The sequence below is a fragment of the Toxoplasma gondii genome, chromosome XI (genome assembly GCF_000006565.2).
Source record: "Toxoplasma gondii ME49 chromosome XI, whole genome shotgun sequence".
NCBI lineage: Eukaryota > Apicomplexa > Conoidasida > Eucoccidiorida > Sarcocystidae > Toxoplasma > Toxoplasma gondii.
In genome coordinates this window covers 2,818,414-2,839,779 of record NC_031479.1, presented here as the reverse complement: position 1 = coordinate 2,839,779, position 21,366 = coordinate 2,818,414, and the positions used below count along the sequence as shown (strand labels likewise).

The window sequence follows — 21,366 nt, the reverse complement described above, 5'->3', positions numbered from 1 at the left end:
ATTGGATTCGCTGTGTTTACGAGAGAGATAGAGGGATTCACAAGATGAAATGAGGTTCTGAGTTTAGTGCACTCCACACAGGTGTTGGCGAGAGGCGTGACCGAGACTGTCCTGGCGCTGGAGCGCTTGTCACTCCGTTCTTGCACTTGAGAGGCTTTCGGAATGCAAAGCAGAGTGAAGGCGCCCATCCCACCGGGCAGTGTACAACAGGGGCATTGTGGAAACAAGGGAGATGGTGGTGAACCACTGGGGATGAACGAACCTTTGGAATATGCGGTCATTCGTCTTGAGAGACGACCGTTTCCAGCGCAGTGCCAGGGTGAATCGTCAATCGACAGCCTGCAAGTGTACGCAGCGAGAGAGGCGAAGCGTCATTGATGCAAAGCGAAGAACTGCCGCTTTCTGCGTGTCGAGAAAATGCCGTGGTTGTGTTCCGCGGCGGCCTGTGGGGCAGCGTTGCTGTCCGGAAACTGGACAGTTGCCCGTTTTTGCTTTTCAGAAACGAGTTTGGTTAGCATTCGAGTTCACTAAGAAAACCACCTCATTTGCTCGTCTGAGCTTCCATGGTCTCTGTAAATTACGTTCAAAACGTGGTGCCGGGTACACACTCACACAAAAACAACGCCTGTCTGATGATGGAAGGCACAGAGGCAGAAGCCGTCAAACTCCGCCAATCGCACGACCACGATAATACACTTGAGCGCTCTGAAGTGAGCACCTTGGATCTTTAGATTTCCGCAGACCTTGGACCTGCAATTAAATGGCTCTAGGAACTCTGCAGGTAGAGATGATCCCCTGCAATCCTCATGCGCCAGTGTCGGAGGCTAGCTGTCCACATAGTTAATAGACTCATCTCCTTACGCGTATACTTGCATTCTATTCTCATGTGCTCATGACCGAGGGCAGACGCCGCATCCCGGTACGGACTAGAGAAACCTGCGAGACGGTTCTACACTCGAAGAAAAGCTGTGGAACAAAGAAATCGTTGGATGGTTGCGAGTCAGGTTGCAGGAGCAAGCGGGAGGAGCGCCATGACACTTTTTAAAACTTTCCGTTTGTTTGCTTCTTTCTTGGCCGCCATTGTTCGTGTTTCAGCAGCGACTTGAGTGGACAGACTCCCGGGGCATGAAACAACCCGAAACCTCCTTTTGTCCTGCTGACCACGAACTTCGTTTCCAAAATCTTGTCTGCAAGCTACACGTACCCTAATTAAAGAACCCCGAGAAAAGACAAGAGCATACTTCGAATCGGTACCAGTGAAGTCGTTGCCCCAGTTTATATCACGCGACCTCCAACTGCGCTGTCTGACGGCGTGGTTGCGCACATGCTGCTCGCGTGACAGAAGCGGCCGCTGTAGAGAGAAGCCCAGTTGTTTCTGGACTGGCGAAAGGAGGTTTGAGTAGTAAAAAATCGAGCGATTCGTGTCAAAGACTCGTGGATGCTTTTTAGGTCGAGTCTGGCTTTCAGCCAAGAAAGTTTCTTTGTGCGCTGTTCACCACACTCAGCTGGGCGGTGCCTCGATTCGTGCAGACGCGAATTCTCGCTCTTTCTCAGGTTGGTTTTGCCCGCCTCCTTTTCAGGAGAAAATTTTCCGCCTTTCGTTGCAGCTCCGAGGGACAACTCGGAAATTTCAAACCCTTCGAATCTGGAGGCTTCCCAAGAACGAAAACGCCGCCAGACCGACCGACTCGCGGTTTTCTCGACCTTGTCTTGCGGCCCCGGACTCTAGCTGGCGCATCTGGTCGTTGTTTATTGTCTCTGGGGGGTTTGTGGGGGAAAGTAGCGTCTCTTGCGTCTTTCTCGGCCTTCCTCCCGGACAGAAGACGGTCTCTCGCCCTCGATTCCGAGACAACGCCCTCCTCCCTCCAAACAGCGCCCACCGCCGTCGAGGCGCTTGTCTTTTTCTTTTCGTCTCCTTTTCCCCGACACACGCGAGAAAAAACTCTTGTTTCAACGCGATGAATCCTCCTAGACTTCCGCCCGCGGGTCGGGCGGCCGTCATGCCTCGGCGGTTTTCACAAGAACCTCCGACCGACGCCGCTTCTGCGCCGACTGTCTGCGCGTCGAAGTTGCGCCTCTCCCCTCCAGGAAAGTCTGCTTCTTCAGCTTCAGATCCGACCACGAAAATGCAAGTTCGCCGGTCCTCGTCGCGTCTTCTTCAACTCGTAACCGCGGAGCCGCCGGTCGCGCGGACCCTCATCACCAGTCGGCTTTGCTCTCGGGTGTATGTACATCTGGGACTCTCGACTTTGCTCTCTGGCGCGGCTGCCTGCGTCTTGCTCGGCTCTCCAGAACTCACTTCTGCTCTCGCACCCGCCGGCCTCGCCGACGCCTCTCAGGTCCGGCGTCTCTCGTCGCAACTCCCGCATGCAATTGAGGAATTCCTCAACGTCAGCGGAGGCATGAGCCTGTTCATCGGCATCTTGCTGACCCTCGTAGGCAGCGTCTTGATGGCGGGAGGCAGCACCATGATGAAAGTTGGAATCCACCTCGAGTCCGAACGAGCCAAAAATACTTCCATTCTCATGTGTGAACCGATGTGGCTAGGCGGTTTCGGAGGTGAGAAAACTGTCGTCGTGCGGCAACTGCAGGAAACACGATCTTCCAATATATATATATATATATATATATATATAAACATATATATATATATGTATAGACATATATATATATAAACATATATATACATATATAAACATATATATGTGCATGTGTATATGCATGCTTGCTTGTATGCATGTGTGCATGTATGTATGTACACCTGATTTCCGTTTCCCGTAATGCGAATCCAGAGGCCCAGCAGACGGTTTTAGCAGAATGCTTCACACACACACACACCGAAACTCGTTGTTTCTCTGGTTTCTGCGGTTCGGAAACAAGCACAAACGATTCATCCCTTGCGTAGGATTGCCGCTGCCGAACGCCGTTCAGGTACAGTGACAAAGTGATTTCCTTGCTTGACGCCGAAGAGGTTCGATTGCTTGCTCTTCCGTGAGTGCGTTTACGCCGCAGAGAACGGCTGGTCAGCTTTTTCCTGAGAGCTTGCACGTGTCTCCGTTGCATTTGACGGCCTGCCTCCCGTTTTTCTGCTCTTTCGTTTTTCCATCTTTCTTTGTCTGGGGTCTCTCATTCGAGTCGCGCGCGGTGGGACGAAGTTTCTCCGATCACCCCCCAGACAAGTCGCTCGCTGCAACAGACGCCGCGGTTGAGGGACCTCCTTCACATGGACTGTGACGACACCGCGCAGCTGCGTTTTCCGTTGCAGCTTTTCTCGTAGAACTTCCAGACTCTGTCTCTCTCCACTTTTCCCACTGGCGACTTTTGGCCACTGCCTTGCTGCGCCTCCGCGTTCTCCACAGCGTACACACTCGGGGCTCTGATGCACGTCGTCGCTCTCGCCTTCGCTCCCGCCAGTGTTCTCGCCCCCATGAACTCCATCGGACTCATTGCGAACGCCATCACTGCGGCGGTGAGTCTTCGCGGGGCTGCAAGCATGTACTCCCCTACCCAAGTGAATCTGCATTCATCCACATCTAGCCATATCTCTGGCCATCTCTCTCTCTACATATATATGTATATATATGTATATATGTATATGTATATATATATATATATATATGTATGTCTGCATGTATTCCTGTTACGCAAGTCGACGCATGCGTTTTCCTGTGAGTGCTGCGCTGTATACGCGGACATGGACATGGTCGGACTTTTCTTGTTTGTGTCTCGACATGTCGCAAAACCAACTAGGAGTGGACTTTTCTGCATGCGTGGGGACAAAGGAGACGCGACTGCGCCTTCGCAGATCTGTGAACAGCGTTGTTGTGTCTTTTTCTCTAGACTGTGCTGAAGGAGCCCTTTGGTTTCCAAGAGTTCCTTTTCACGGGAGGCACAGCGCTGGGTGTGACGTTGTGTGCATGCGCGACGCTGCTGCCTCACGACGAGTTCGTAAACATGGGAAGCGACGCAGCGATGTTCTCGGAGAAAGACGTCGGCCTGTACAGCTGGCGAGATCCGTGGTACTTGGCGTACCTCGCCTGCTGCGTTGTCCCCGGCTTCGGCACCCTCATCTACGTAAACTCCGAAGAAAGTGCACAACTCGAGGAACAGGAACGCTACATGATGGCCTCTCCACGCACAAACTTAAAGCGGATCGAGCTGGCGCGTCTGAGCGCCTCGCAGGCGAGCTCCGGCGCGGGAGGTGTCGAAGGAAATGTCGGAAGTCTCGGCTTGAACAACTCAGAATACTCTGCCCAGACAGCGCAGAAATCGAAAATCTTCAGGTATCGGGACAGACCCTCGGCACCTCCGGAAATACACTAAATTCTATGTCCTGCGCACTGTTTGTAGACTTCATCGGGAGCGGCATTGACTCTTTTTGTTCATTTACTCCCGTGCAGTCTCCGTGGGGAGGAGAGTTCGACGGCTTTGCCGAGAGAGCGGAACCTGGAGAGTCGTGTGTGAGGGAAAGTGAGGATGTGAGAAGCGGGAGTTTTCCGAGGCCGCCGCCCCGAAGCAAAGACACAAGGAAATCTGACGAGTTTCGGAGACGACCAGAGGAAAAACGGTGCTCGTACCTTCTGTGGAGCGCGCGCGACTGTCTCATGCATGCATGCACATATGCGTGTGGAAGTTCGGCTTGGGCGTATGTACTCTTGGCCATGCGTCTACTTTGGACTGGACCGTTGCGTTTTTCTTCTCAGAAATATTCAGGGAGGAAACGACGACTCTCGCTGCGCTCTGCTCGATGACGAGGACAGCACCCAGCAACAAGCTTTGGGGAGAAAAACCGTTGTCTATTCCAGGTGTATCGGTGAGTGACGCGTTTCAGAGAGACTTCTTTTCAAACACAAATCCCTTCCTTTTTGAAGACGCTTTCGCCTTGTCGCGTTGCTCTGGCAGGTCTGTGCTACGGCTTCCTGGCGGGTCTGACTGGCGCCCAGTGCGTCTTGGAGCTGAAGGAACTCGCCGCATGCTTTCATGTAAGTCGACATGAAACAGAAGAAATGCAGGTTCGTCCTTCCAAGCCTCTCTCCGGCGCTGCTCTTGCCAATTCGCTGTACGTCCAGCTAAAACTGGGCAACTCTGGATGTCTCGATACGCAGCTGCACGTCAAAAGACGGAACTAGGAAACCTTTCTGTGGGTGTTCGGGCAGAGCCCAGCTCAAGAGGTAGACCTAAGTTTTCTGGCAAGATGTATCTCCACTGTTAGCTTGCGGCTCTAGTGAAGACTGGTTTCCCTCCTGTACAGGAAAGTTTCCATACCCCGATCCCTACGCATGCATATATATATATATATACCTACATGCATATGTAGATATGTATGTGCATGTATATATTTATACGGTATAGACACGTTTGTGAGTAGATGTTTATGTATGATGGTAGAAGCGATTTTTATGCGAGTGCGGCATCGGCTCTCGTCTAGATGACGAGCGGATATCTGTGGTGCATCTCGTCTCGCCATTTGAATGGATATTCTGCTATTGAGTACGGAGATGTTTTTTTTGCGCGTGCAGGCGGGCATGGACGACCCCACCATCTGGCACCACCCGCAGCCGTACCTCGTCGTCGTCTTCCTCGTCGCCTCCGTCTGGACTCAAGTAGGTGCAAATTACTACATGTAAACACATGCATGCATATGCATGGATGCGTGTGTATATATGTCTATATCTATGTATATGGTAGGGCGTGGGTTGTCTCGGGACTCTTTGTCGAGGTGCGTCAGCATTTGCGGCTGTAGAGACACAAGGTAATGCTCATCAAGAATTGGAATAGATAGCATCCTGTCGCCACTTAACTATATACATACATGTGTATCTATCTATCTATCTATATATATATATATATATATATATGTATCACAAGGAATGGGTGAGGAGAGTACCGAATATGATTCAAGCAAAGTTCATGTTCCTCAGTTCCACTTTTGCTGTTTTTCTGAAGATTCACTTTCTGAACCTTGGGCTCGCGCGCGGAGAAGCGACACTCGTCGTCCCCACTTACTACGTCAGCTGGACCTTCTTTGGCACTCTTGGCGGTGAGCTGCGCTTTGTACGCAAAGGAGACTCAAGAAAAAGAAGCGCATTCCAGTGAACTTTCTTCCGTATACTTCTCCAGCGCAACGAGACTCACACGACCCGCACCCAAACGTATATCTCTACATATATATATATATATATATATATATTTACAATATACATATGCATGTGCTCTTTCAATAACATGATTGAATTGTATACCACTGAGTGCAATTAGACCATAACCGAGTCGGATGATGTCTGTGCGGAAGGTGTACGTGGAACTTTGAGGGAGGCGGCATCAGATTTCTGCTTCCTCCTACAGCGTGACGAGACGCCTTACCGGACCTCACGTGAAACGCTTTGCTTCTACATATATTACATATGTACGGACCATGTTGTTAGTTCTGTGCGTCTCTGGACTCTTTTTCGGACCGTCTTTCAGAAGAAGTGAGTCTGGAGAAAAATTCCTCTGGAGCTACACGCAACGGAGTGATCCTCGTTCCTGCATCGGTTAGTTGGAAGCTTTGCTTTTTTTCAGGTTTCGCAAAGTTCCACGAGATCCAAGGTTTTAGCGTGGGAGCCATCATCCTCTTCGGTCTCGGCTTCGGCTTGACGATTCTCTGCATCGCGATCCTTGCTGTGCAAGAAATGACTGTCCTGTACGTACACCTGAGAGAAAAGCGGGAAACGGGAGACAGAGTCCTTTGCCGAGACCTGGCAGACGCGTCGAGATTCCGAACTCTCCTGCTCTTTTTCAGTTTCTTCTTGTGCCAAGTGCGAAACGGTCTTCCGAGGTGTATGTACACCCCAGCCATCTCTCAACGGAGCTTTTCCAGGTGGATGTAAACTCGAGGTCGCTTGACGCGGCTTTTCCTTTGACCGCGGGTCGCGTGTTTATCTCCTTTTCTCTCGATTTTCTTTTTGCCTCACTCGTTCTCTCTCGCAGTTGTGGGAGCAGTCTCTTCTGCGCGTGTCCAGAGTCGTGGGACGCCTGATGGCCCATTGTGGAAGTTCACTCCGCAGATCGACGCCTTCAGCTCACATTTTGCCTGAACATTTTCTGTGCATCTTTAGTTATCAAGGTAGACAGAAATGCCTCTAAGAGTTTCCGAGTTGTCATTCTCCCTTTTTTGCTTCTCAGGCGTCGCTACGTGGACGAACGCGTTCCTGATTTGCCTGAGGCCGAACTTGACTTGGTACGTTCAGTTTCGTTTTTCTCGATTTTCCCTTGGGTTCCTTTCTGCTGAAAGCGCCGCCTTTAAAGACAAACGATTTTCTCACCCTTCACACGGCAGCCGCTCTTCTCCAAAAAGTCGAGACTCTTTCTTTTCGACAGTGGTGCGTACACGCATCCTACGGCGAAAAAACGCACATGGAAACATGTGCATGCAGGTGTACGTCTTATTACCTCTGCATGCATCCATATCTACGTGTCTACGTATGTGTATAGGGACAGAGAAGTATGCAGCTACACACTCAAACAAGCGTGTATGCAACTGACATCTGTGTTTCTTCTCTTTCTTCGTATCTCGAGAGAAAACTTTGATCAGCCAACCTCTCAACGTCTACGCACAGGCGCGAGACACTCTGCTTGTTCGCCATTTGTTGAACTGGCTCTGTTCAGCCGACGCAGGAGTTGCAGGAGCAGCAGCTGGCGAAGCAGGTGACTCTGGCGATGGGTCTGTTCCCGTTTTCCATGCTCGGGAGAACTGTAGGAAGGAAGAGGTTTCGGCCACTCTACCAACGATTTCGACGCACTCGCTCGACCGCCTCGGATACTGCTCTCAACGACTCTTACGGCGAACTGACTCTCAGCTCTGCAGGCGTCGTGGCTGCGTACACTCTCCCTCACAACCTCCACTTCAACCGCGGCGGCTCCGAGGTAAGATCTCCTTTCAAAAGTTACCTGTATTTCAGTGTGATCGATCTACACAGAGATGCAGACGTGGAGCTCCACATGTGTCGAGACATATCATACGCATATGCATATATATATATATATATATATATATATATGCGCTTCTCTCGTCTTTCATGCCTTTCTCTGCCTCGTTTTCTTTCTCACCTTGCTTCCATTGTTTTTCTTCCCCTTTCCATCTGTTCTTCGCGGGTCTTTCCTTTCTTCTATTTTCTTGCTTTTTCTCTGTTTCTTTTTTCCAGAGCCTGGCGGGGGAGTCTCGCGGAAGTCGGCGCGAGGTGCCTGAGGTTGCTCGTGCAGAGAGTCTCGGCTCTTCGCCGTTTTCGCGGCATCTGTCGGCTGCGGGTCGACAGACAGAGACGCATTCGTCCAAGTTTTCCTCGAGTGCGTTGGGCGAGTCGAGCGACAAAGCTGAAAGTGACGACAGGCGCGTTCAGCGCGTCGGCCACTCAGACTCTCAGGGCCAGTGGCCTGGAGCTTCGAGGCCGCCTTTCCCCGGAAGCGGCGCAGGTTCCAGCACGCGAGCGCCAGGTAGGAGAAGATTTTCTTAAAAGCCGAGAAAACGGACCGAAAAACGCGAAACGGAGGGCGGTACGTTAAGCTCAGAGTGCGCTCAAGCCTCGCGAAACTTCAGCGATTTTCAACGAACGCGAAACGATATACTCTCGATGTGGTGACCAAAGACTCACGGTCCAAGATGCATTTTCTGTAAATTTCAAAAGATATCAACTTATAGATTTGTTTCCAGACAGACTCACACATTCCAGGCCTCTCTTGTATCCATTCGTCAAGGCATTTGTATACATATAAATATATATATAAATATATATATATATATCTTTATCTATATATCTATATCCACATATCTGTGTCCATATATCTGTATCCATATATATATATATATATATATATATATATTTGTGTGTACATGCTGTGGATTTGAGTGGATATGTCCGTACGTTCCTGTCTGCCTTTGCTAGCTCACAGGTATGGAGATGTAACCGCTTGACCTGCAGTGCTTGTACTTCTGTTCATAGTTGAACGCACGATGAATTTCAGTTGGTGGTCACCTTTCCCCTCTCGTCGGCTCTCCCCTCCTCACCTGTGCACATCGTTACACATCTATACACATTTACACGCATGTATCTATACATATCTATATATCTATATATATATATATATATATATATACATGTATAGATATAGATATATACAAATATATATATATATATATATATGTATACTCTACGTGTGTGTGTCAAGACGAGAGGAAAGGTCTAGGTGGAGGATTGAAGATTTCTCTTCTGAGTGCTGCTGCCAGGAGAGTTGAGTTTTCTGTTCTGGAAGCCGTTGTTTTCTTCTTGAATCCCGCAGAAGGTTTTCTTCCGTCCACCAGTGTGGTACATAGTGTCGTAGTGACTGTCTTGGTGGAACTCGAACTTTGCAGCTATCTCAGTGAATGTTTGTTTGTTTGAAGAGACGTACTCCACAGAAAAGGGACTCCAGAAGCTAAAGTGAAGAAAACATTTTCGCAGTTTTTGGCCCGCTCTTCGCACGGCAGAACTTCTCTCCTGTGAATTTTCTCGAATCTCCAGAGTCAAGTCGCGCACCTGGGCGTATCGGCTGGGATGCGAAGCCGCAACCGACTGTCGAATTTCGAGTTCCTCCTGTCACTCGCGTTGCCGGAGGAGTAAGTTGAGGAAACTCGAAAGCTTTTTTCAAGTTCTTCTCCGGTTCCGTCTTCTCCGTGTGTGAGGCTCTCTTTCACTGAGTCTGTCTCTCTGTTTCTCTTTCTTTGTATCTCTCGAGTGGGGTTCTCCTTTTTCTTCTCGTCTCTCTCGTTGTCTGCCTTTCTTTTCTCGTTCCTTTTCTGCGCTGTGTTCAGTCTCTCTTTCTCTGTCTCTCTCTGTCTTCCTTTTTGGCGTGGTTTCTCGCTGTCTTCCTCCCTTTCTCTTTCTGGTCCTTCTCGTTTCCTCCACGCTTTCCTTCTCTGACGCATTCCCTGATTCTGTCTCTCTTTGGTGAACAATTCTCTCTTGAGTCAAGTGCATGCGTGTGAAGCTCGGCGAGAGGGCGCGTGTCTCCTCGCAGACGAAAGACTCAGTTTTTCGTGGGTTTGCCTTGGACCTTTTTCTGTCTCAGAAGACAACTTCCAGTCGAACTGTGTGTTCTGGTCTGTGAAGAACTCGATGTTTCTTCGTCAAGCCTCTCACTGAAAGAGAGGCCCCCCCACAGTCGCCTCTGAAAAGCGCGAATTTGCCTTGGTTTCCCTGCGCGCTCTTCAGGTGCATGGATCTCTGGCTTCGCCTGATGCGAGCCCAACGGCGACGCGCTACTCCGCATTGCCTCAGCACGCGCAGACCTCTGGAAAGGCGTCGCATGGCCTTTGAACTGTGCAGAGAGACAGAAGAGAGGCCAACATCTCGGCGTCTCAAAACGCGGTGAATTGATTTTCCATGCACGACCGGAAAATCTCTCCGACGCCATCCACATCGCGAAGGGGAGACACTCTCTTGGCACTTGAAATAGAACGCTTCGATGACAGAAGCCTCTCTGTCCTCCACACAGAGAGAACCCCATGCAACTAAACATACCCTTGTACATCTGTATGTAAGTATACACAGATGCAAGTATGTGTACATATATAAATACATATATATACATATATATATTTATGTATTCTCACCCATAAACGCATAGATGTCTGTGAGTGTTTAGGTTCTTATGTTTCTTTTTGGAATTGAAAGCTACGTGACTGAAAACGTCGCGATCGAAACAGCTGTCTGTGCACCGCAGGTCTTTGCGCTTTTATGAAGGGATGTCGGTGCTGTCCAAACTCAAAGCCTGCAATCCTCTCAAAAGAGAAAGGAGACTCGCAGTTGGGTGTCGCCGTTGCCACCTAGGTCCAGACACCGCACGCAGGCATGGGGGACAGGACAGCCCTGTACATACGCGCGAACTCCGAAACTCTGGACCTGTGGCAGTTCGCTGTGCGAATGCTCACCTGAAGAGAAATACGGGATTGGCCGTCTCTGTTTGTGTGATTTAGTGTGAACCTGTTCGCATCTGTCTTCAAAAATGGTGTAGGCGTGCACTGTACATGCATGCAAGAACCAGAATCAGATCGGGAAAGCCAGCGGCGCTTTCGAGGTTTTCTTGGCGCATCCCGGGGAGAGAAATTCGAGAAATTTTCGCAAATCTCTCGTGAACATTTTTGTGTAGTGTTCTTTCTTTTTAACGTCTTTGGAGAATTCGCCTCGAAGCGAGATCTCGAAAGGCGACGTTGCAGACCACGCCGGCGAAGTGTCTGTGCACCACATGCCCGCCTTCGGACCCTCGACTCTGGACGCTCTCATTTCGCAGGGAACTCTTGATTCGTACTCTCTCTTTCCACTTTCTCCTTCTCTAAAACGTTTCTCAATCTTCACTGAATGATGCCATTTGCAACAGACACAGATACCTACATATATACATATATACATATATATATTTATATACGCGTCCTTAGGTGACAGCGACACGTACAGCTATATATATATATATATATATATATATATATAAGTGAATGTATCTGCGAGGCAGGTCGATACATAAATAAATTGTTCAATACATGAATATAAATGCGTTTCTATGGAAATGCTTCTAGAGCATTCGACGGATCTGCGCATGTAGTTCCACTTTTTGGTGTATCTTTTGCGTGGTGAGAGCGAAAAGCGTAGTTTACAGGTTTTCTGTCTGTCTGAAGCTAAGAAACGCTTTTCGTCGTTCTGTCAGCAAAAACGGAAGAAATTTCGTTTTGATTTCTGCAGGTTTTCGACAGGAACAGCGTAAAGTGGAGAGGAAGCCCCTGCAAACGTGCAGGGAAATCTGGGGGAATCCTTGGCATAACGTTGTATATCCCATGGCAGAAGACTAGCGCAGGACCCGCCACGAGTTCCTAGAACACAGAACTTAGCTAGGGTGGAACTTGCGCGAATCTCGCGAGGAACCGTTCTCCGTGGAAGGAACATAAAAAAGACTTATTTTCTGGAAGAACGCGGGGATTCTCGAGTTCCACCGCCTCCCGATTTCAACAATCTACCAAAAACCACTGTGGGAAGACACCCCAGGCAGATAAATTCGTCTCGAGACAGAAAAAGTCAAGGTGGAGCTAAACTTCGCCATTACTTAGAGAACAAGTTCGTTCTCTATCTACACACAAACATATACCAGCACACCAGTTAGACACACTCCAAATATGAATATATGTACATATATACGTATATATGATATATACGTATATGTATCTACGTGTTTTGGAATATCCAGAGACGAATGAATCGCGTTAAATTATGTTTAGAAATGGAAAGTTTCGGAGCTTCGTGGCCTGTAGCTTCTTCGCTGTATTCGCTATCAAGTCGACAGCGTCTGCGGCTGAGGACCTTCTTCTCTCTTCGAGGCAGAGAAGCAGCCTTTCGGCGCGAGACGAACGGAATCACTTCAATCGTCCCCGAGCCTTGTCTTTATTGGACTTTCACAGCCTTTTCACTAGCGTTCGCCACGGATTTCGGGGCACTCGAACAGTCGAAAGACTCTTGTGGGGTTCGCTATGCGCATGCATGCGCGCGCGACACCCGGTCGCTGCCTGCAGACTCAACGCCAGTGATTCCGCGTCTTGTTGCGCTTTCTTTCCAAGTTCGCCTTGACTTTGTTCAACATTTGAAGAAGACGGTCGAGGACGAGGACAAGCTGCTCTTCACCAGAGCGACGAAGCGCTTTTCTCTCGCGGCGAACGTCCCTGGGATGAAAAGAAAAGCACGGTTGCTGGTTCAACTGCATGCGGCGTTTTGATTTTTTTTTTCCAGAAGAAGAAGATTTCCCTCCCCTTTCTCTTTCTTCCTTTTCCGCCTCTCAAACAACGCCACCTCTCCTTTTCTGCCTTGCTTCTCTCTGCGCCCGGGCTCCTCTCTGCGTTCTCTCGGAAGCCGACGCGCATGCAAGCCAGGGGCAACGTCCCCGAAATCATCCAGAGGCAATTGCGTAGCGAACCGTTTGATGCGCAAGTGTCTGCAGCTGTCTGTCTGTGGTCGCTCTGAGTTCTGCCTGTCAGTTCGTCCTTTTTCTCCTTTCCTCTGTCCTTCGTCTCGTGGACCCATGCGTTTTCTTCAGCGGAGAACAGCATTCGCACCCGCGACCCCTGCCGCTGTAACGCTTCAGCAGTTTTTCACAAAAAAATAGGAACCGTTTCTTTCGTCTGTGGAGAGTGCGGCAAAAGTGCAACTGAGGAGTTTCTGCCTCAGGTTTAAAGAGCTCCCGATCTCGGCTCCTTCTCCTCTGTTTCTGTCCGTTCCTTCCTCTCTTCGTCTTCCCCTCCCCCTCCACCCTCCTTCTCTCTACTGTCTTGGTCCTTCTGTTCAGTCCTTCTCTCCTGCCGTCTACGATTCAGCTCCTCAAAGAGACGCTCTTCCTCTCGCTTTCTCGTCGGTCTCTGCTCTCGGTCTTCTCTTTCAAGCGGAGATCAACCCCCCCAAGCTCTCTGTCTCTTCCTCTCCTTTTCTCCCCAATCGGGTGGCTCTATCTTTCCTCCGCGTCTCGCATCTCCCGCGCTCTCCCCTCGGCTGTCCCTGCACCGCGCGTGGACAGAAGACATCACTCAAAGGTCGAGCGTGTACCAGCACCGAGGCCGAGGCCTCTCCTCCCCGGATGCCAGCGGACTGGAGGTGGGGTGCTCGACAACGAAAGGTCTCTGCCGCCACAAAACTCAGTGAAACGCGTTTCGCTTGCTCGGGAGCCACGATGCCTCCTTTCTCCGAAGTCGACGAGACCGAGTCCTCCTCTGGAGAGGAGGACAGCGACGTTGGGTCTGTCGACTCGGAGGTCGACGGCGAGGCGGAAGCCCCTCTCGATGAGCACAAGCTCAAACAAGGCAGTGCGCTGATCGAGGGCGGTGGACGCCAGAAGCGGTGCGCGGGGTGGCGGCTCGAGTTGAACGCGAAGTTGGCGTCTGAGGCAGAGCGTCTGACGGCGAAGGAACAGAAGCATGCGAAGGCCGGAGCTGGGGGCTTTCAGCTAACTGCGCCCGAACAGTCGACAGAGCACCAGCGAAAGAAGGCGCAGAAAGTGCAGAGACAGCAGAGCATCGTCTCGGATCTCCTCGCACTCCGCATTCGCTTGAACGGCGCGCTGCGCGAGACGAATCGCCTCCCGAATGCCCACATGTTTACAGCTTTGATGGGGGAGAAATGTTTCGAGTCCGAGAAAGTGGGCATCACGGCAGAAACTTCCTCTCTCGCCGAGTCGCTCAAGGGACTCCGCGACGAAGCCGCAGGCCTCCTCACCGACTTGCTCTCTCTCCAACGGGCGCTGTTTGAGCAGAGCGGCCTCAAACTCGACGCCCAAGACGAGGAGGACGCCCAAGACGAGGAGGACGCCGAGGACTCGAGTGTCTGTACACCTGAGAACGGCGGAGGCCACGAGACCGAGTCTTGGGGGACGCGCCGCGAGAGATGGCTAGCGGCGCAGGGCGCTTCGGACTCAGCGCGCGCGAGCAGAGGCGAGAAGAGGAAACGGGCAGATGAAGAGGAGGCCGTGACCGAAGACGAGAACTCTGGCCGCGAAGCGAGTGTGTGGGCAGAGAGGGTCGATGCGTTGTGGAGGAGAAAAAGTCGACGCCTCTGTCTCGAAAATGCAGACGCTTGGCACACCACAGTGGATGTACGTGTTCGCAAACTGCTTTTCTCTCGCCTCTGTCTCGGGTCTGTTCTTCTATCTCTCCTGTTCCTTCTCTGGCTTGTTCTCTCTCTCCTGTCTTCTCTCTCTTGCTCTCTCCTGCTTTTTCTCTCTCTCTCTTGCTCTCTCTCTCTGTGTTCCTTCTGTAGCTTCGCCTTTTGTTGAAAGTTCCTGAGAGCGCCTGCTGAGAAGAGGCTGGGTGTTGCTCAGCGAGTTTTTTTCGACGTCGTCTCTCCAGCCGGAAACGTTCGCAGTGTATTAGGCGTTCAAAGATGCTGTGGACGGTTGACAGAAGCGTATTCGTCTCTATGCAGAGCTCCACAGCTCTGTCTTTCCTTTCGTAATCAGGATGCAGAGTCCTGTCTGAGGCACATCGTAGGAACCGAGCTTCGATGCTTCCACTCACTGCATGTAAAGAACAGAGGTGCGACAAATCCCATACATGAAATTATACAGCGTCTACTTGAATCCGATCTAGAACCGTACACATGACTGGGTGTATATGCGTGCGGCGACGCTCACAAACCACTTGCATATGAAGTATAAGGCAAACCCGTTTTGAAAAGTGGATGTAAGTCTGCTGTTGCGGTGTAGGCGCCCTTTTTCTTTTTTTCTGGCTGCACGTACACCTGCGGAAGACGTTTGTCTGTGCGTGAACTCGTTTGATTTCTTCTACGCCTTCACAATGGCTTTCAGCGTGTTTTTTTTCGCTTTTTCGGGGCTCCTCAGCCGCGCTCGCAGGCCTTCAAGGCTCTGAGTCAGCCGCCTTCTCAACAGCTGCAGCATGCAATGTCAACCCAGTTTTCTCGGCTTCTCGCTCGCGCGCTGCGTGGCGCTCACGTTCCTCCCCCGTCGTCTCCAGGCAACAAGGCGCATGCAAGCGACGAGGGATGTACTCCCTGCCATGTGGTGGGTTGTACGACTCTCCAGAGGCTTCGGGCGCTCGGAGAAGACGTGGACCAGGAAGAGGAGAAAGCCGATGGTGAAGAAGCTTCCTTCACAGACATCCTTAAACACGACTTCTACGACGACGGAGTAAGCTGGCGACGACCAGTGGTGTCCAGCGCGTGGTGCGCCGCAGAAAGAAACGCGTTTCGTTGTTTTCTGAGAATCGCCTAATGCGCGTTTCAGCTCGGGTGGAGATGTCTGCTTGCGGACGGTCGAACGTTTTTTTCCGGGCTGTGAGGGTCGCGTGGCTTCTCGTCCTTCAGGTGTTAACGGCGAGAAGGGAAACGCGTCGACAAACAGGACGAGTTGAGCTCTTGGCTTGGATGTGGAAGGTCTCAATTTACCAGCTTCCAGTGCAGTTTTGTTTTTCATGGCCGCCACCCTGTTGAGTGCATCAAGCACTGTGCACTGATCGAAGCGTTGGGAAACCGACTTCTGTATGCAAGCTGTACGGAAAAAATCATGAAACTCACTTCGGCAGTCTCCTTCCTTCTGACGGCAGACAGCAGCTCAATCGAGGCGCTGCATGCATTGGTGCTCGGGTTCCATCCATTGAGTGTTTTCCATCTTCTTTCAAAGACGAATTGTAATTTTCGATTTCCATCGAAAAGGATTGGAGAAGCATCAGCTTGGTCTAACATTGAGTCAAGGGGTATTCGGCAGAAGAGAAGAGCGAATTGCATGTGCGTTGTCTGTCTCATTAGGATTTCTACGTCGAACTGCTAAAACACGTTATTCAACAAGGCGGAGCTCTGTAAGTGACTTCTCGGAATGCAGAATGCTGCGTCCGAATTTCGATTTCTCGACTTCTCTCGCATTCTGTTTGATTTTGCAGTGTCTTCGTGAATCTGGGACTTCTCGCGGTCCCCGCATCCACTTGCGTCGTAGAAGCGAGGACTGTATTGACTGCATACCTCGATCTAGACGATACACCTCATTCTCTCTGATCTTCTGTACACTACAGTTCATTGCAGAAATTTCGCTCTTCTCTCTCTGCAGTCTCCTGTGAGAAACCTCGAATGCATACACGCTCTAGACATATGCTGGGGAAACTGTGGTTTACGCTGACTCCAGGAAGACAAAAGAGAGACAAAAGGCGCACGAGCGGCTGACGTGTGTCTGCGCTGGAGATGTCTAGACAGTTCATGAATGCGAGTCACTTTCCACTTTCTCTGCTGTGTGCATGCGTTCATGCCCCTCGCAGAGACTCTTCAGACTCACTCGACCGGGAGAAGAACCTGTTGAAACTTCGGAATAAATTGAATCGTGAGTCGAACTTCCTGTCACTTCGACGCGGATCGTGAAGCGTGTGTTCTTTCCTCAAGAAACAAACGACTGTAGATTTGTTTCGCAGGTCGTTCCGGCTCGAGTGCGTGAAACGGACCAGACAGGTGGGCCGCCTCGACGACGGTTGCTGACGCAACGTAGACTTGAGTTCCCAATGTGCTGGGTGTGACCGGAGCCGAACCCTTCGGCCGTTTGTTTCCGACAAAGTCCTTCCTCACTGAAATGACGCGCATTGCGGGTTTTCGCTCGCATTTCTGAGCACACAGGGCGTCTTTACATCTATTCCGGTAAACAATGGACTATGCCGTTACCTGTTTTCTTAGAAAGAACAGGAGACTGCATGCGTCGCGAGACCGACTGGAAGAAGTGGTGGTTTTTGTTTTCTGTTTGACCACACCACAGGCGGGCGAAAAACCGTGGACCGCCGGGCGTCAAAAGGCAGAAAAATTCGATACCAGCCCATCGAGAAACTTCAGAATCTGATGGTGAGTTACATTGTGAAACTACCTCTCCACTTCAGAAACCCATGCGTCTGAGCAGAGGGGTGGTTTCCGTTCAGAGGCAGACTCAGGGAGTTCCCGGTCTTGAAGTTATGTGCTGCATACTAGGTACTGTAGTGTGTCTGCTTTTGCAATCGGAGGTCCGCCTGTTTAAACATGGAAGATCGCCGATTATAGGGGTATATGCCCATCATTGTAACGGCACAAAACAGGAAGGGAACAAAGGACTTTCTGCCTCAAGCAAGTAAAATGGAGTAAACCGAGACATTGCTGTGCCTTCTGGCGGGTGTATGTACACTACAGACTGCGACTCCGTGGCAACCGAACCTTGACGCACTTCCCGGCGCGGGCGACGAAGCCATGGTGGACCGTCTCATGCGGCAGTTGTTTGCCAACGACTAACGGATTTTGATTCGAGCAAGATTTCAGACGGGGCAGCAGGAGGTCGCAAGTCAGGAGTGGAAGAATTGTTTCCTCAGAGCTGGGCGCAGGTGTCCTCTTTCAGCTGTTTCACAGGGGAAAGCAAACTACCCGGCCGGTCACTTTTATCTGATCAAAGGACGGTTTTTTCGTGGAGAGTAGTGGTGGGCGGCGTGTTTTGCGTAGAGCTGCGCAGTTCTCTGGTGGACGCTCTTCTCACGACACAAGGACAAGCACAGGCATTCAGGTGGTGTGGTGAGAGCTGGGAATATGTTCCTACGAAAACGAGTTGTGTACCAGTAACACAACGGTCGGGTGGTCTCAGGATGTCCCCCTGAACATCCATACAGGTGTACAGAGTCTCTTCCGGGTTTCGTCTTTTTCGGCAAACGAAACTCAGATTTCATGGTGTTCAGCCTTTGGATCTTGCCGTGCGCTCTGTGGTGGGAAACTTCCGGGAAAACGAATCACAAATTTCCCATTCTCGCTCACATCGGCTTTCCACCTCACTGTCGGACTATGAACACGTATGTGCGTACACTCGAGCCTCACTTTTCGTCAGCGTTTGCGCGTCGCTGAGGCGAGTGTTGCTGCTTTTGCCGCACTTCGGGTTTCGCGTTTCGATGAGGTTTTGATCGTAATGGAACAGACAATACGTGAAGAATCTGTATTCTTAGACTGCTGTCTCAATATCACAAAAGGCTGGTTGCTGTAGAAACACGACAGCATTCCGTCCTTCAGTTTACCAGTAAAATTATCATATGCATGAGAGGGATGTGCTTCGACTGGCGAGACGGGTTGTAGATGACTGTATTGACATGAGACTGCCAAGCAGATATCCAGGCAGTTTCACATTCTGCAACGAATCTGAATACAGAGACAAAATCCGCTTATAATGAGGAATTATAGTACGGTGCCGTAGGTACTATAATGTCTGTTTTTTCGATTTGAGTTATACTTTTCTGTCGGGAAGCACGTTTAAGAATTCGATGTCCTCAAGAGACGTCTTGAAAGAAATGTCTCACTGCTGTCACTGTCACAGCACACTCGTGTATACGACGCCCAACGGAACACGTATACGCTCAAGATCGAAAATTGCCCGCATCGACCCCGGAAGAGTTTGACTGGAATACGTGAATCTGTGTAGAGTTATAGAAACCGATTCTTGATACGTCTGCATAAATCCAGTTGCGCTTATTTCCCGACAGACGCTGAACACGATTTCACTGCAGATCTGTGTCCGTGTGGATGCGTGGATAATTTCGTGTACCTGCAAGCATGAAGCAGTGCGCTTCCTTAGCTTACAACATGGTGCCGACGGAAAAAGCACGTCACTCTAAAAACGTGTTGTCTTACGCGCAACCAGTTTACCCTCGTGTTTGCAATGCTGTTGCATGTGGATAGCTGTTAAGCGATCTGAATCTTCTTTTTGGTGTGGGAAGCCTCTTCTTCACGAGTTTCTACCGTGACTTCCAGAACGCCGCCGGTCATGGCTGCCGTGACCGCGTCTTCAACTGCATTTGTCGGCAGCTGGAACTTCCGGCAAAAGTGACCGAAAGCGCGTTCCTTGATAAGCTCACGGCTTTTCTCCCCGTACAACACTTTGTCATTCAGTCGATCCCGAGTTCCTGAAAAAAACACATTCGCGGCACCGGGCGTTCACTCCTGACCGAGCACCTGGCCTCCTTCAAGCTTTGTCAAAACAGGCACACGCTCCTCTGTCCTTTTTGACTGCGATTCACGGTTACGTTTCGAGGGGAAAAACACCGGTCGCGGGTTTGAATGGCAATTATCTTCGCGATAGAAACTCACCCGAAATGATGATGGCGTGGTCCGTGACCTCGACAGAAATATCCTTCTTCTCGAAGCCCGGAAGGTCGAAAAGCATAACGATCTTGTGAGCTGCCGTGTCATAGTATGCATCCAGACGCGGGCGAAAAGCAATTGCTCTTCCAGCTTCTGCTGCTGTCGGTGCGAGTTCGAAAATCGTATTTGGCGCAGCACTCGCGGGTGCGCCAAGAACTGCGGAATGCCAAAGACTTCCCTGTGACCATAAGACCACATGAAGGATCACAGGCATAGCTACGCAGTTTGCTGATAAACTTGCGCAAGAAACTATGCAGCTTGCTGGCGATGGAACTTGACTGGGAGGGGAACAAGAAACTGCCACACTGCATATCCGTGATTTCCGGGAAAGTACTATCTTTCGAAGGTGTGCCTTACAGAGGAATGCCGACTTTACCATAAATAGATAAGACAGATCGATAGGTAAAGATAGATATACGTATATGTAGATAGGTGGATACAGAGAAATAGACACATATAGATAGATACAGATTGACAGATAGATACAGGCGGATAGTTTTGGATATAATAGGTCTGTATCCTGTATGGTTAGCTAATGCGCAGCCATCACGGTAATATACTCAACTTAATCACGCTGCTTCCCTATACGGAGAGATGACAGCGAGCACATAGCGCAGCAGTAATCGTGTCGAATAACTTATCCAACACGAAATGAGAGGCATTCTTCGGACGAATTTCATCCATGTCTGCTCGTACACGTCTTCCTTCTTGGATGTCGATATTCCGCTTCAACGACCATCTGTGCTCTCGGCAACCAGTATTATCAAGATGTGAGTACTACGGATTGAATTGCACATTCATCCAGAACGGGTAAGGCTCCCTATGTGAGTCAACAATGGCATACCTGACTGTCAAGGAACTGACGAAACTCGTCCCAGTTGTACTGCGGACATTTACAGACGGAAGGGCAAGTTGTTTCAGAAAGCGTTATTGATAGAATGCAGTTACACAATAGTTTCTTTGCCTCCGCGATCTGCTGTTGTAGTGAAACAAAGACATCTCTGCCATATGAACACCACCCAACGATCATAAGCGTTAAAACGCGATCGAATTTGAGGTGTGCTAGGGTTCCGAATCCTTGAAACGGCCGCCATTTCCCGCCTCGTGTTTGAACATTTTTGCGAAACGATTCGCTCTAGAAAGTTCCTGGAAGGGCACGGCTACCGCGCACGGCTGCGTAATGAAAGAAACGGTCTCCCATCTACACGGACGCGTGCTTTCCGTGGAAACAGAAGGATTCTCCACTTTCGGTTCTTTCAAACTTACTGTGTGAGTTGCACCGACGTGGCCCGGATGTCTATGACCACACGCCTCAGATTCGGTGCCTGGCGCTTTGGAAGAAGCTGAGGTTGGGGATGCCATTGTGAACTCGCGTACAGATGTCCTTTCGAGAACCAAAGCAAAAGCAACGGCAACACCGCAGGTTCGAGGCAAAATCAGTCACGAGTCATAAGCCGCGTGCAACCACGAGCTGCTGTGTGCCTCACAGATTTTTCACTCCTTGTATCGGATTCCTTGTACAACCACGGCACGCATAAGCCTTACACAAGCTTGGAGATTCGACACATAATACCAAACTTGTATTCTTTCGGCGCAACGAGTGCAAAAACGGGCATTCAGTGAATCGCGGCGCATGCCGAAGACTAGCGACAAGCCGCCTACGCACGGGAACGCGGTGTGTGTGAACGCCATCGAG

At 50.3% G+C, this 21,366-nt stretch overlaps 3 protein-coding genes across 3 annotated transcripts; 2 read left to right on the top strand and 1 right to left on the bottom strand.

Annotated features, from left to right (window-relative positions):
• The first annotated feature begins 1,380 nt into the window (after nucleotides 1-1,380).
• Nucleotides 1,381-11,241, top strand: TGME49_312622 (DUF803 domain-containing protein). Its single transcript, XM_002364443.2, has 13 exons — nucleotides 1,381-2,559; nucleotides 3,360-3,469; nucleotides 3,841-4,283; nucleotides 4,704-4,813; nucleotides 4,903-4,982; nucleotides 5,520-5,603; nucleotides 5,947-6,040; nucleotides 6,562-6,682; nucleotides 7,165-7,219; nucleotides 7,648-7,905; nucleotides 8,184-8,472; nucleotides 9,537-9,631; nucleotides 10,227-11,241. The coding sequence occupies exons 1-13, from the start codon at nucleotides 1,959-1,961 to the stop codon at nucleotides 10,329-10,331; spliced, it is 2,445 nt and encodes an 814-aa protein (XP_002364484.1). The 5' UTR covers nucleotides 1,381-1,958; the 3' UTR covers nucleotides 10,332-11,241.
• Nucleotides 11,242-12,657: 1,416 nt separating this feature from the next.
• TGME49_312618 (hypothetical protein) lies at nucleotides 12,658-18,322 on the top strand. The gene is made up of 6 exons (XM_002364442.2): nucleotides 12,658-14,634; nucleotides 15,379-15,684; nucleotides 16,302-16,351; nucleotides 16,802-16,863; nucleotides 17,287-17,369; nucleotides 17,688-18,322. Exons 1-6 carry the CDS (start codon nucleotides 13,624-13,626, stop codon nucleotides 17,784-17,786), a joined length of 1,611 nt encoding a protein of 536 aa, XP_002364483.2. The 5' UTR covers nucleotides 12,658-13,623; the 3' UTR covers nucleotides 17,787-18,322.
• HSP21 (heat shock protein HSP21) lies at nucleotides 17,946-21,291 on the bottom strand. The gene is made up of 5 exons (XM_018782726.1): nucleotides 20,937-21,291; nucleotides 20,515-20,553; nucleotides 19,617-19,848; nucleotides 18,551-19,432; nucleotides 17,946-18,016 (listed from the first exon to the last, which is right to left on the bottom strand). Exons 1-4 carry the CDS (start codon nucleotides 21,030-21,032, stop codon nucleotides 19,212-19,214), a joined length of 588 nt encoding a protein of 195 aa, XP_018635467.1. The 5' UTR covers nucleotides 21,033-21,291; the 3' UTR covers nucleotides 17,946-18,016; nucleotides 18,551-19,211.
• Nucleotides 21,292-21,366: the final 75 nt, after the last annotated feature.

Bases quoted from the DNA above. Each gene is read 5' to 3' on its own strand.
- HSP21 (XM_018782726.1), bottom strand. From the start codon at position 21,032: ATGGCATCCCCAACCTCAGCTTCTTCCAAAGCGCCAGGCACCGAATCT. The intron at 20,554-20,936 runs GTAAGTTTGAAA...AAATGTCCGCAG, and splicing joins ACGTCGGTGCAACTCACACA to TACAACTGGGACGAGTTTCG. The intron at 19,433-19,616 runs GTGAGTTTCTAT...TGTTTTTTTCAG, and splicing joins CCACGCCATCATCATTTCGG to GAACTCGGGATCGACTGAAT.
- TGME49_312622 (XM_002364443.2), top strand. From the start codon at position 1,959: ATGAATCCTCCTAGACTTCCGCCCGCGGGTCGGGCGGCCGTCATGCCT. The intron at 4,814-4,902 runs GTGAGTGACGCG...TTGCTCTGGCAG, and splicing joins TGTCTATTCCAGGTGTATCG to GTCTGTGCTACGGCTTCCTG. The intron at 6,041-6,561 runs GTGAGCTGCGCT...GCTTTTTTTCAG, and splicing joins CTTCTTTGGCACTCTTGGCG to GTTTCGCAAAGTTCCACGAG.
- TGME49_312618 (XM_002364442.2), top strand. From the start codon at position 13,624: ATGCCAGCGGACTGGAGGTGGGGTGCTCGACAACGAAAGGTCTCTGCC. The intron at 14,635-15,378 runs GTACGTGTTCGC...GGGGCTCCTCAG, and splicing joins CTTGGCACACCACAGTGGAT to CCGCGCTCGCAGGCCTTCAA. The intron at 17,370-17,687 runs GTGAGTTACATT...TGTACACTACAG, and splicing joins AGAAACTTCAGAATCTGATG to ACTGCGACTCCGTGGCAACC.